At 42.9% G+C, this 14058-nt stretch overlaps 1 protein-coding gene across 1 annotated transcript in view; it reads left to right on the top strand.

Annotated features, from left to right (window-relative positions):
* The window catches only part of ITGA5 (integrin subunit alpha 5), a 94631-nt gene extending 81346 nt beyond the window's left edge, over positions 1-13285 (top strand). The window contains exons 24-30 of the mRNA XM_070934994.1: positions 4544-4643; positions 5845-5997; positions 7410-7511; positions 8517-8630; positions 9458-9559; positions 10950-11072; positions 12126-13285. Coding sequence (XP_070791095.1) covers positions 4544-4643; positions 5845-5997; positions 7410-7511; positions 8517-8630; positions 9458-9559; positions 10950-11072; positions 12126-12209 — 778 coding nt within the window. The 3' untranslated portion in view covers positions 12210-13285. The remainder of the gene's footprint in view (positions 1-4543; positions 4644-5844; positions 5998-7409; positions 7512-8516; positions 8631-9457; positions 9560-10949; positions 11073-12125) is intronic.
* Positions 13286-14058: the final 773 nt, after the last annotated feature.

Raw genomic sequence — 14058 nt, 5'->3', positions numbered from 1 at the left:
GTAAATCAGAAGGAAACACAACCATCTTGCAATATTTTAAAGTGCTGTAGAGCCAGTCAACTTGACAATTCCCTTAGCCAAGGATGCGTGGTCCACACATCACTTTTCACTGTGCTGATTATGTGATTGTGTGGGTGCAAGTCTGGAATTTGTACCCACTATCATTAAGTGTTGCACCTTATGATTCTTGATGAGCGTGTTCTGTCCCCAACCCCACGCACACACACCAACAGACGTTCAGGAGTTAAAGACCAAACCAGCCGGCAAAATCCTTTTCCTTATGATAACGGAACTTGGCAACAACCTAGTGGCTGCCTGCCAAGAGTTTATTATTTACAAAGAGGAGAGATAACTTCTCCCCACTTCTGATACATCAAAGGAAAGCAGCTCAATAATTACAATCAAGTCCAGAGATAATCCAGTCTGAAAGCAAAAGTCCGGCAATGCAGAATGGCGTGGAAGCTTTCAGCTTTGTTCGTCACAAGGTTTGACTGGCCACCACACTCCCTTTTATATCCTGTGGGGTGTGGTCCAGTGACTCAGCCTAATCTTGGGCATGCCCTTTCTTCTGTTGCGTGCGCTTATCTCTGCGACGCTGGCGTGGGTCCAGCCAAGACTCATTACCCTCATCACTGTCCATCTGTGGCTGCATGGACGTGCTTGGCCCTGGCCCTATCTCTTGCCCTTCGGTGGACACCGAAGGCATTGCCAGAGAGGAGGGTCCTGGAGAGGGAGGCCTTGCCAACTCCTCCCCTTCACTCTCGGAGTCGTCTCCTGCCGATGACACAGGCTCAGGTAACGGAGCCACAACAGAGCATATCTTTTCTTTTATGTACACTGAAAGCATATGCACCAAGACAAATTCCATGTGTGTCCAATCACACTTGGCCAATAAAAAATTCTATTCTTTCTTATATGACACCAGTGGAACGCTAGTTGCATGAACATTTTCTTATGGACATATAAGTATCTCTGGGAAATGCTCTCCAATGTGGTAGCAGCTGGTATTTACCCCAAGGGAACTGTTTTTCTTCTGAAACCTTTAATATAGTCATCCAGGATTATCTCCTCCAGGAAACACAAACAAGTAATTGAACCAGACATTTTACCTAAAGCTCAGCTAGCTTACATTCAAGGAATATGCAGCTGGAGAGACAATATAATTTCCCACATGATTTTATGTCCCATTTTGGAAGGTATGAATCAGCTTTTAATTCAAGTACTCTGAGAAAACAGACCATTTGATTACAGTGATTAGCAAATGTTCTTGATTAGTTAGCATTCTCTTGAACAAAAAAACCGTAGGGTCTGTTATATTCCAGTCACAAGTCAACACTTGAAACCATTGGTCAAAAGTTTTAGACAAGCTTTCTTTTTCCAGTAGTTCTCATGAATCCAATCGTGCCACTTTCTCTATCCCCCCCAGTTTCCTAAGAAAATGCCTGTTTCTCAATTAGCAGTTGCACTAGCTCTAGGCAGGCTAGTAGCTTTTGCAGAAGTATCTTAGAATAACACTTAGTCTAAGTGTAGTAATTTAAATGAATGCTCCTTAATCATAGAAGACGTGTGTGCATGATGGAATTTCAAAAAAAAAAATGTAAACACCAGGAATGAGGAAGCTCTAGCCTATAGCCCTGAGGACTCTCTTTCTCATTTATTTATTTTATTCATTTATTAGACTTGTTTGCCGCCCATCATGCCTAGAGGCAACTCTGGGATTTTAGGAAGATCCTGTCTCCTCTTTTCTAAACTCTGCTTCTGACGGTCAGACTGTTGCACGTGTCTTTCTACTCGTCTCACCAAGAAGCCTGTCTTTTTCACAGGCTTCAGGTGAGGAGAGCTGCTGGCAGTTGATTTCCAAGGCCTACTGGTAAACTTCCCCAACATTTGCTTCTTAAAGTGCCAAGAATTAAGTTTTTGAGGTTGTTCATGCAGAGCTTACATTATCTCCACAACCTTCTCTCTGTACCTAGGCTTCCTAGACATTTTCTGTTAAAACTACAAAACTCTTTTGAATGAATGCCTCCTAATTTACCCAAGTGGTAGAACATTAATGGAAAAAAATATCACTTCAGGGGGTTTATAATCTGAGGTAGTGTGAGTGTATACAGACTTTTCTCATTCTATTCTTGATAAAGGATGGTTGATTCCTCGGAGAAGACCGAAGAGACCAAATGTTGAGTAAAGCAGGCCATTTTGCAGGCCATGGTCTTAACACCTATAATTCACCAATTACATTCAAGGGTAGAATAGAAGACATTAAGTAATCTAATATATACCACCTTGAGTTTCATCATGGGCTAAAGGAATATCATAAATGCACAGCTGGTGACACTCAATCTTGACTAAGCTCAGAAACATCTCAAGAGGTCTGCTTCTACCATGTTTCCCCGAAAATACAACCTACCGCGAAAGTAAGTCCTAGCTTGATTTTTACATGTGCGCCCAATATAAGCCCTACCCCCCCAATAAGCCCTAATGAAGACCCTGCCCACTCCAGGGTGCACAGGTAAAAATTAAGATAGGTGTTGGAGTTGCCCTACTACTTACCTTTGGAGAGTTGCAGCCAGACCTCACATATCCCAACATCTTCCTTGCCGGCCTGTTTCTTCTGCAGCCGGCAAGGCTTTCCTGAAGGCCTCTGCAGCTGATAACAGAGCTCTGATATCAGCTGCAAAGGCCTTCAGGAAAGCCTTGCTGGCTGCAGAAGTTCCTGAAGGCCTATGACAGCGAAAAGGAGACCGGGGGTGACACACACAAGTGAGGTGAGTCAGTAGACGACACTCCACCCACCCCAAAAATAAGACCTGGTGTCTTTTTTTGGTGGCAAAAAAATATATAAAACAAGGTCTTATTTTCAGGGAAACATGGATAGTTGATACTTGAATGGAAGACCATCAAGAAAACCCAAGTAGCAGACTCAAGACTGACTATGCTTTTATTTATAACTGTATCAGAACGAGACATATTAAAACAGAGGTGCAAAATTTTTGTTGATTCAGGGACTACTTTGAACAGCATGCTAGCAGCCATACTCTAATAACAGGCAGAGCCAGGGCCATTTTTTATATTTTTATTAAGCAGGAGAATAAAACTATTTTAATTACTGATTTTTAATAATTATTTTTCTCCATAATGTTTTAATCCTGCAAGGTAAAGGTAAAGGTTCCCCTCGCACATATGTGCTAGTCATTCCCGACTCTAGGGGGCGGTGCTCATCTCTATTTCAAAGCCAAAGAGCCAGCGCTGTCCGAAGATGTCTCCATGGTCATGTGGCCGGCATGACTAAACGCCAAAGGCGCATGGAACGCTGTTACCTTCCCACCAAAGGTGGTCCCTATTTTTCTACTTGCATTTTTTTCGTGCTTTCAAACTGCTAGGTTGGCAGAAGCTGGGACGAGTAACGGGAGCTCACCCCGTTACGCGGCACTAGGGATTCAAACCGCTGAACTGCCAACCTTTCGATCGACAAGCTCAGCATCTTAGCCACTGAGTCACCGCGTCCCCTTTCAATCCTGTATTTAGTAGCAAAAACAAGGTTGCATACAAGGTGGAAGCAGATTGCTGATTGATTATATTTGTTAACTCATTGTATCATTTTTTTTTTTTGCATTCTATTTGATAAAACAAAGAAAAAAAAGAAAAAGAAAAAACCACAGCAAACAACAAATAATTATGTGTGTCTGTACAGTGAGAGGTGTGCACAATAAGTGTGTGTATGTCTTTCATGGGTGAAGTTTACATAACAGTTCATATTTCATTATATCTGTGCCGATAATGAATGTCCATGAGTTACAGATAACACCACTCTTCAATTCAGTAACGAAGGCATAAATTTGTTTCTTCAGTGTAAAAGAACTACTCTCTTAGCAGCAAGAAGGATGTAGAAAAACTATTTGCACAGTTCAGCTGTCAATTACCATGTAATAAGGATGTGGTTCATAGGAATATGAGTATCTAAAAATATTAGTTCATTTCAAAGTCAATTTAATATATGTGTCATTTTTTTCCCAGAACATAATAACCTTCAGAAACAGCAAAAATATAATTTAATGCATAATTTATTCTTGTTGCATTTTTATTGTTTTATAACTCTGCTTTACTACATAAATAAAACACACATTAAAAAAATAATCATTGCATTGCTTACTTGTGGATTAAATCCACAGCCTTGGGCCTATTATAGAAAAATGGGATTAAAAGTATCAAATAAGCAAATCGTATTGTTTTCAAACATTAGTTTTGCAATTTGCTTCTCAATGAAAAGAAATACACTAGGAGGAGTTCAATTTGGAATTTTTAACCAGAGGAACACACACATGTTCTGATTTCCATGTTTACACATCCCAGTAAAGGACATTTCTACATTAGCAGACATCACAATGATTTTCATGTGACGTTATGACTTGATTACTGTCGTTTTGATTTTGCTTTAATTTTGCCTCACATTATTGAGAAATGATTTGTATTGGTTATTTAAATTGCTCTAGTCCCTAGTGAATAATTTCTGTGTCTGAAATGATTTTTTCTACTTCTTCCACAGAGCATCCATGCCAGACACTGTGTCTCTGCCTGGTTGGGTCCCTGGTAGATCAGTGCAGCGTGAACAAGATATCGGCCCTGGGGTCCGCCATGTCTATGAGGTGGGTGTTTCTTGCTGAGGAGAAGCAGCTGATGGAATAGCTGGAACTTCCCAATGGGCCAAATGTTCTTGGGGGAGCCTGTTTTTTTCTGGGATCCAATTCAGCTCCTGAAAGGTCCTTCTGTACCAGTTTTTTTCAAAGTGGTAGTCTCCGTATGAATCCGCCTCAGCATTCAAAATTCTTAAGAAACATGAGTGTAAGTCACGGGTGTCAAACTCGATCGCGTCACATGACCTATCGTACCGTATCGCGATGTTTTTTGCCTTTGTGGACCTGGGTGGGCGTGGCCTGCGCATGACGCATCTGGCCCACAGGCCGCCAGTTTGACAGGCCTGGTGCAAGTCATACAGGCTAAGAATTATGGGAGTTTTTTTTTTTTTTTTTTTAATTTGATTTATATGCCGCCCTTCTCCGAAGACTCAGGGCGGCTTACAATGTGCTCAGCAATAGCCTTCATCCTTTTGTATATTTATACAAAGTCAGCTTATTGCCCCCACAACTGGGTCCTCATTTCACCTACCTTAGAAAGGATGGAAGGCTGAGTCAACCTTGAGCCTTGGCGAGATTCGAACCCTGCAGTAATTGCAGGCAGCTGGTCTTAATAAGCTTAATAACAGGGTGCTTTAAACCCCTGTACCACCAAGGCTCTTCAGTTTCAAACCTATACCTCTGAAAGACACTAACAATAAGGAGGCAGATCTAGATTAACACAAATCCAATTAAAGCTCAACATTCACAACAATATACCTGCGTAGGTTGATATTGCTGTGAAAGTTGAGCTTTATAAGGTTATATATACTTCTGCGTAAGGTTATGCAGAAGTTACTTTTTCATATCTGGGATTTTTCAAAAAATGGCTAACAATGGAAACGTGGCTGATTTATTGACTATTGTTATGGCACTATCCTTTATTGGCATTATCTTCTATTGGGTTGCTGATCAAGATACCTTCATGAAATGGCTACAGCTTTTCTCGTGGGAGGTCTTGTAGCTCAGCTGTTCTGCATTACAGCAAGTTCCGAGTATATCTTGGTTTGCAAGGTCATTCAACAGGTGATAGGCTTCTCTGCATCTCAGCCTTGAAGGACAAAGTAAACGAGCAGCCTTATCTAGAATGAAGCGTTTTCTTGGTTCCTTGGATAATTTCCTCTATTTCTTTTCTTTCCTTTTTTCTTTTTTTTTTTTCTTTTCTTTTATGTAGTTTGTCAATGAGGGGCCCAGCGCCATCAGTGAAGGAGTGTTAGACATCAGTTGTCCTCTCCGAGTACAAGGACGAACTGTACTGTATGTCACCCGCTACACGGTGCCAGGAAATTGTACCTCCAACAGCCCCATTAATCCATCACGTCTGCAGGTAAAAAGGGACCCTTGTGGGTGTGGGAATACAAAGGATGAAGTGACTTGGCCTGGCCGCTAAATGTTGGGACTGGAATTCAGCCCCTGAAACTTAAAGGCTGCAGCTGAGATGGCTTACAAAATCAAAATAAACATGAAGGGAGGAGTAATAAATTGTAGAAGACAGCAAATTTTCCAAATTTGGCTATAAGTTATTTGGTTGCTTTAATAATTTGCCATTCTTTTCTCAGCAATGGAAATTTTGTGCGTTGTTTTCCATCCCAAATCTTCCCCCTTTTAGTAACCTCCTTGGGTTTTTTTTACATGTAGGTTTTTTTTCAAAAACATTTCAACAAAGTAGTTTATTTCTGCAGAGCCTTTGCTTTGTGTTAGAACATGCACAAGCCTGCGACTGAGTTGTAGCAATAGCACTTAGACTTATATAGGACTTCACAGTGCTTTACAGCCCTCTCTAAGCCGTTTACAGAGTCAGCCTATTGCCCCCAACAATTTGGGTCCTCATTTTACCAACTTCGGAAGGATGGAACGCTGAGTCAACCTCGAGCCTGGTGAGATTTGAACTGCCAAATTGCAAGCAGCAGAAATAGCCTGCAGTACTGCACTCTAACCACTGCGCCACCGAGGCTCATGTAAACGAGGGAGGATTTTCTGCCATTGGGGAAGCATGTGTCCTTGGAATCAGCCAGAGCAACACTGGCATTCAATAGAAGGGTCTTTTCTGACTGGCAGCTGTATTAACGATACCTTGCAAAGATACCTTTTGATACTTCGAACTAATCAGATCATAAGGAAGGCCCCTGTTTAACAGACCATGGAGAACTCCATGGCTTAGGGCCGGGGTACTTACAGGACCGCCTTCTGCCACCAATTGCCTCCCACTGGCCAGTTCGCTCCCACAGAGAGGGCCTCCGCAGGGTGCCATCGGCCAGACAATGTCGGCTGGCGACCCCCCAGGGGGAGAGCCTTCTCTGTGGTGGCACCTACCCTCTGGAACGATCTATCCCCAGAGATACAAACGATCCCAGACCTCCGGACTTTTCGTCAGGCCCTTAAAACCTATTTCTTTCAGTTAGCCAGGCTGTCCTGATTTTATGGTGGGTTTTTTAAAATTTGAGATTGGTTTTGAATTGAAATGTTTTAAATTATGGGCCAAACTTATTTAATTATTTTAAATCTATTTTAACTTTTGTGTACAAATGTTTTACTTTGGCTGTTCACCGCCCTGAGTCCGAAAGGAGAAGGGCGGTATAGAAATCTGAAAAATAAATAAATAAAAATAAAAACTGTATTAACAGTCAACAAGACTACAACTGGTAGCTACAGAGAATTAATTTATGAAGATTCACATTTCATTCTCTCTCTTTCTCTTTCTCTTTCTCTTTCTCTCTCTCTCTCTCTCTCTCTCTTTAGCTGGAGCAACTTCCAACACCTTTTCCTGGGCAGGAGCAGCACTACGTGCAGAAACAAGATGGAGGATGGAACACGGGCAACATTGGAGGCACTTTCCCTCTGGTAAGTCCTGCATCATTATTTCAAGAAACATCTTAAAAACACAGAGTTGTGCTCCATACCTTTGATATCCTTAGGATGTTTTAGGGCAACAATGACGAACCTTTTTGCCATTGCATGCCAAAAGTGGGGGGAGTATGGGGGGGCCATGCAAGCACGTGTCCACACCCATAATTCAATGCGCCATGTGCGTGCGACCCCCCCCGGCATTCCCCCCACTTTTGGCATGTGATGGCCCGGTAGGCCTGTTTTTTGCTCTCCCCAGGCTCCAGAGCCTTTCTAGGAGCCTGGGGAGGCAAAAACAGCATTCCCTACCGTCCCTGGAGGCCGGAAATGGCCCGTTTACTGACTTCTAGAAGGCCCAAAAATCAGCTGGCCGGCGCACGCATGTGTGCCATAGCTGAACTAGGGCAACGCTCGCATGCCCACCAACGGTGGCACACGTGCCATAGGTTCGCCATCCCGGTTTTAGGGCCAACCTAAGAGCTGCACTAATGATTGCCTTACCACTACAGTATTTGTTCATTGTTCTTGTTAACGCCGTTGGCTTCCCCCAGAGTCCATGGGAGTTGGGTGGCCAATAAATTTAAATAAATAAATAAATGCATGTGGAAGATGGTTTTCAAAAAGCAGCACTACATGCATTTCAGTACCTCATTTTGAAACCTAATTATCCTTTGTTTGCCATAGTCTTCGAAATAAAGATGTATCCACAGGAACTTAGGTCTAATGTCCTGACTCACATTCCCTTGGTTTTAATCACTGGAACAGGCTTCCCCATTCTGTTGTCCTCAAGATCTTAGACTGTCATTCTTATTGGTTGCATTGCCTGGGAATTCTGAGATATAATCCAACCCACAAGAAAGATACTTAGGTCAAGTAAGGCCAGACATTCAGGTTCACAAAGATGCTTGGGCCAAATTCTGCCCAAATTGGAAGTAACTGAAGGTTGATGAGATATGTTCATCCGATGTCTCATTTTTATCATTCATTGTTCTTTCACTGCAGAAGTGTAATGAGGATGAATGCTTCCAACTTCACTGCCGCATGGGAGCATTGCAACGGCAGGGAAGTCTCAACTTACACCTCTATTTTCGCATCTGGTCCAAAAGCTTTCAACAGGTAAATTTATTATATTTTGGCAGGAGTGGGCTTCAAAAATTTTAGCAAGGGGTTCTCTGCCCGATTGCTGGGTGGGCATGGCCATGGTGGGCGTGACCTGGTCAGCCACCTGCACCACGGCAATGGGGGGGGCATTTTTTCCCTCCCCGGGCTCCGGAAGGGCAAAAACGGCCTCCCCAGGCTCCTGAGGCCCTCTGGCCCATTTCTGGACTTCCCGAACTTCTGGTAGGCCTGTTTTTCACCCTCCTTGAGCCTCCATGCACGCCCTGCACTTACCTGTCTCCAAAACGGGCCACGTGGGGACTCCTGGGAGGGGCGGGGGAGGGAGGGGAGGGGCCAGCCAGGAATGGGATTTGGGGGTTCTCCAAACTGCACAGAATCTTAGCTAGAGGTTCTCCCAAACCCCTGCAAACCCCCAGCAGCCCACCCCTGTATTTTGGGTGCTCACCAGACCTCAATTGTTTGGGACAAATTTTGTGTGTGTGTGAGTGTGTGTGTCTTTTTTTCCACCTTCCTTATTCTGTTATTCTTGGTTGTAGCAATAGCTGGCACAGAAATGAATGAAAGTTGAGGGAATAGCATAACTCAGGCTAAAAGATCCAAGTTGCCCACCTCTGATCTATGTACATACAGAAAAAATATAACAATCTCAGCAGAAAAATAATGGTCTACTCCTTCCCATTCATTTCGTATAAGTGTTAGCTTTCATCGTATTAAGCCTTTGGGAATGGAATGTTTGATTCCTTCATATTCTTTCACTTCCAGTACATCTATTCAATCCAACATTTGTGCGGAGCCATTTCTCATTATTCTTTCCTCACTTGCAGAAAGAGAACTATCCCCAGGCTATCCAGTGTGAAGCCGTTTACCATATGCAAAAGGTGCCCTACAAAATCCAGCCTCTAGAGCACCCCACCGCTCATCTGAAGGTCAGTATTATCAGTTATCATAGAAATAAGCTGCCCTTATGAATACCAATTCTTCCAAGATGTTACTTCCAATTGCATTAGTAAAATTATGAGACACTTTGCTACAACAGAGAGAGCGATTGGGATCAGCTCAACTCAGAGAAGCAGTTAGCTCTTAGCTCTGGATGGGTGGGGTTAGTCCAGCTTGGATATATTCTTGAAAAGTGGATAAATGAAAGTTGTGGTAAGAAGGCAAAAAAGTGGAGTAGGATAAGTAATTTTTCCTCTTATAATTCAGGTATTAGATTGCCTAGTGAGGCTGAATTTTATTTTTATTTTTTTATTTTTTTTATTTTTATACCGCCCCCTCTCCCGAAGGACTCGAGGCGGTGAACAGCCAAAATTAAAAACATGATGTGAAACCTAGGATAACTAAAGAAGGCCAGCCTCTTTCCAGTGGCCTATTTTGAAATTTATGAGAATGACATACCTGGCACCCTGGTGGATTTAGGAAGCTTTATTCTTGCTTATTTATTAGAGCTGTGTAGTGACTCAGTGGCTAAGACGCTGAGCTTTTCGATCGAAAGGTTGGCAGTTCAGCGGTTCGAATCCCTAGTGCCGCGTAATGGGGTGAGCTCCCATTACTTGTCCCATTTTCTGCCAACCTAACAGTTCGAAAGTACATAAAAAATGCAAGTAGAAAAAATAGGGTCCACCTTTGGTGGGAAGGTAGCAGCGTTCCGTGTGCCTTTGCATTTAGTCATGCCGGCCACATGACCACGGAGACATCTTCGGACAGCGCTGGCTCTTCGGCTTTGAAACGGAGATGAGCACTGCCCCCTAGAGTTGGGAACGACTAGCGCATATGTGCAAGGGGAACCTTTACCTTTACCTAGTGGCCTAGTGGTGAAGATTCTTACCTCCCATTCGGAGGGTTGAGAGTTCAATCCTAGGTAGTGGCAGATGTTTATCTCCTAGAGGGCAAAGCAAAATATCTGCTGCGAATGTCACATGGCATCAAGCAGGGCATCCGGCCAGTAAACGCTCAGCTCCATTCAGTTTCCCCAATTCCACCCCTAATTAATGGATTACAGGGTCGTAAAGGGGAGTTTATTCTTATTTATTTGATTTACAGTACATCCCATCTTTGCTTCTGTACAGCTCAAGGCAGTGTACTATACGTAGTGTTCCCTTCTCCTATTTTCTCCATAACAAGAAGTCATGCTCTCAGATACTTATTTACTCATACTACATATGGTAAAATTATTCATCTTATGTACAGGTCCTCTAACATATTGAAGAATGACTTATAGTGTATATGCTGATTTAACAGGGCTTAGATGCTACCAATGTAACACCTTCAATTACAACTTTTGGATATCTCTTATTCATGCTTCCTTTCTGGTGACAGGTGTCAACATCACTCCATTGGGCTAAGGCAGAGACTAGCCAGGGTGTTCCTCTATGGATCATCATCTTAGCCATCCTGATTGGACTGCTGCTGTTGGCACTGCTCATCTATGTGTTGTACAAGGTGAGTTCACAGAACAATGTAATAATCGAGGAATTCAGGGTTGGAGAAAATTTTTTAAAGCTCTGAAGTACTGGGTATTCCTTAGATTTATAAGGACTGCAGATGTAAGAAAATATGAGTAGGTAGGGAGATTCTGAAATGTCAGAAGCCAGTTAAAAGCTGTGGTGTATAGAACATTAAGAAGTGTCAATGTGGGAGTGTCTTCAGCACCCTGGACAGCACTTGAATCTTCTGCAACACCTGTGATTTTCTAGCCCTTCCCTGGTGAATTGACTCTGACTCATTTCCCTGTTATTCGACAAGTGTACAGCTTGGCCTGCAACGGAGAATTGCAACCCCAAAGCACACATAATTACATTTTTAGCATTCGGCACCTGCATGAAGGAGTCATGAAAGCAGCTTGAATCAACATTTAGTGTTTTTAAAAGAGATGGTTTCCAATATTCAGCTGAATGGAAGGTGGGGCGCGTGATGCACATAAATATGTAATTGAGCCAAGAGTTTTTAATTGTTATGGCTCCAGTCCTCATGAGTTTAGAGAACTACAAACTTAATTTTGTAGCATTAATCAAGTTAAGACCTAGTTTGATATCGTAGTTTAAGGCATCAGACTAGAAATGTGAACACTCTGAATTCTAGTCTTGCCTTAGACAGAAAGCCAGCTAGGCAACCTTGGGTCAGTCAATCCTCGCTTAGCCCTAAGCAAGAGGATAGTGATCATAAACCCCTTCCAAAAATGTTGCTTTGAAAAAATGCAGGGACTTGTCCAGGTAGCCTCTAGGAACCAAGAACAATTCAAAGGCACTAAAAAAAATGACAGCAATAAGTAAATGTCAGGAGATACTCAAGAGAGATGGAAAGAGAAAACTATCTCTTGTTTTTAAATAAAAATCTAGAGATATTTCTGCACTACTTTGATTACAATGGTCTTAAGCAGGAATCATAAATGTGCTTCCACAAGACCACTCAACCACAATGGAATTTGCCCTGAAAGAGAATTCGGTGGGTGATGTCCTGTATAGATGCTAACCTTTCTCTTTCTTTCTTTTTTAGCTGGGCTTTTTCAAACGTTCCCTTCCTTACGGCACAGCCATGGAGAAAGCTCAGCTGAAACCACCAGCAACTTCAGAGGCCTAGCAGGTCAATGTTGCCCTCCATGTATATGTGTTGTTGCTGCTGCTGCCGCCCTGCGAAGAGGCACTCGGATCGCCCATCAAGAGCACTGGGGAGGAGGAGGGATTCCAACCAACACCAGCAAGGCGTAGAAGGGCAGGGCCACAGACACTGGGCCCCTTGGACAACTGCTGGGTTCAGTGCACCAAGCACCTCTGCTTTCCCTCCGTGAAAGAGGCTCCAACCTTGACACTAAGTGCCCTCCTTTCCCAGCCATTCCCGTCCCCTGAGGCTTGGATCCTAACAACAACCTGTGTCCTGAACTGAGGGCTGCAGCAGGCATTCGCTTCCAGCCCAAGGGAATACTTGAAGCCGCTGGAGCGGCAGGTGCTGGCCTGATTTCAGGCCCCTTAAGTCAAGCTGTCTGTTCCGTCCATCTGCGGGGAAGGGATTGTTGTCGTGGACAGTTCTCAAGCTGCCGGTCTTCTTTAGATTGAGACAGCTTGGCTGAAAAAAAAAACAAAAGGAAAAAAAAAATAAAAGCACAATCACCTCCTGAGTCCAGCTCTTTCTCCTCCGTGGGCCAGAATGGAGGATCCTGGGCTCTCTCTCTCTCTCCTTTCCCATCTTCCCCGGTTTGCTTCCTGTGGAGGACGACATGGGGCAGAGACTTTAGCTGGGAAAGCTGGATGCTCCCACAATGCCAAAGATTTGCCACATTAGGAAGCCAAGCCATCACCCGGTGTCGGCCCGGACTCGCCGATGGTCTTCGCACTGATCTCCGGAAACCGCTAGAGATGTTTTATTTTTCAGATGCCACTTTAATGAAAAGAAGAAGGAATGAGGAAGCGAGGGCCACCTCTTGGTAGCAGAGACAGGGGTTGCTGTTTTAATTTAAGATGTCCAATGTGCAATAAATGCTTCCCTATTTTCTACTTTGTCTACTTACTTAGTAAATGTTAGCGCCATGTGGTTGGCTATGGGCTATAGCCTCTAGAACTGCTTGTTTCTGTCCAACGGAGTTAGAATTTTGATGGTGTAAATGAATGGTAGCAGCAGTCACTTAAAAGAAACAGCTGAGAGCTTTGGTCGAAGCATTATTTGGGATGGTTATGAAGATAGGCATTTTAGGATGCCCTAAATCTTCTGAGGGACAGAAGAGGGAATCTTCTGTCCCTCGGCATTCTTGTTATGTGTTCCCAATCAATATATAACCTAATATGGAAGTGAAACGTAGTTGTGCAAGTATTTATTTATTTATTTATTTACTTTGGCCTTTTAAATATGTTTAACTTTTCTGTTGAGGCAAGTTTTTGGGGCAACATTTTTCAACCTTAGTTTGTGCTGTTCTGGCTCTTGGTGTTGCAGGAATCCAAGAGGCTAAACTTTAGCCTGTTTTTTGGGTGGGGGGAGGTTAAAGACTGAAATGAATATCTTTTTTAAGTATTTTAAAAAGCAACATAACATGGGACAAGTCAGCTGAATGAAATCAAACACAACAGGAAAACGAGTGTAATGCAGAGCTGGGTAATAAATAGGAGTACAGAAAGCTAGTTTGAGCCGTGAAAGTGATTTAAAATACTGATCTTGGTTTTTCCAAATGAGAATATTGAGAGCAGGTTTTGGAATATTCGTCGTCAGAGCTTCAGAAATGGACCTGTGCAAATCTATTTTGCTTTTGTTGCCATTTTTAGGCTTTTGTGGAAAAGCATGAAAACATTTTGTGCCACATTTTAGGCCTCAACCAATAGCAAAATAACAAAACTAAAGGGAAGCAAAAAGCCAATAAAAACAAGATGTGTCGGTGGCCAAATCAGACTACATAGCTGTGTTAATTCTACTATATCAGATGTGTGAACTTACTCCAGTAAAT

The sequence above is a fragment of the Pituophis catenifer genome, unplaced genomic scaffold (genome assembly GCF_029215685.1).
Source record: "Pituophis catenifer annectens isolate HBS135680 unplaced genomic scaffold, rPitCat1.0.hap2 SCAF_2, whole genome shotgun sequence".
NCBI classification, from domain to species: Eukaryota; Metazoa; Chordata; class Lepidosauria; order Squamata; family Colubridae; genus Pituophis; species Pituophis catenifer.
This window is presented reverse-complemented; position numbering and strand designations above follow the sequence as displayed.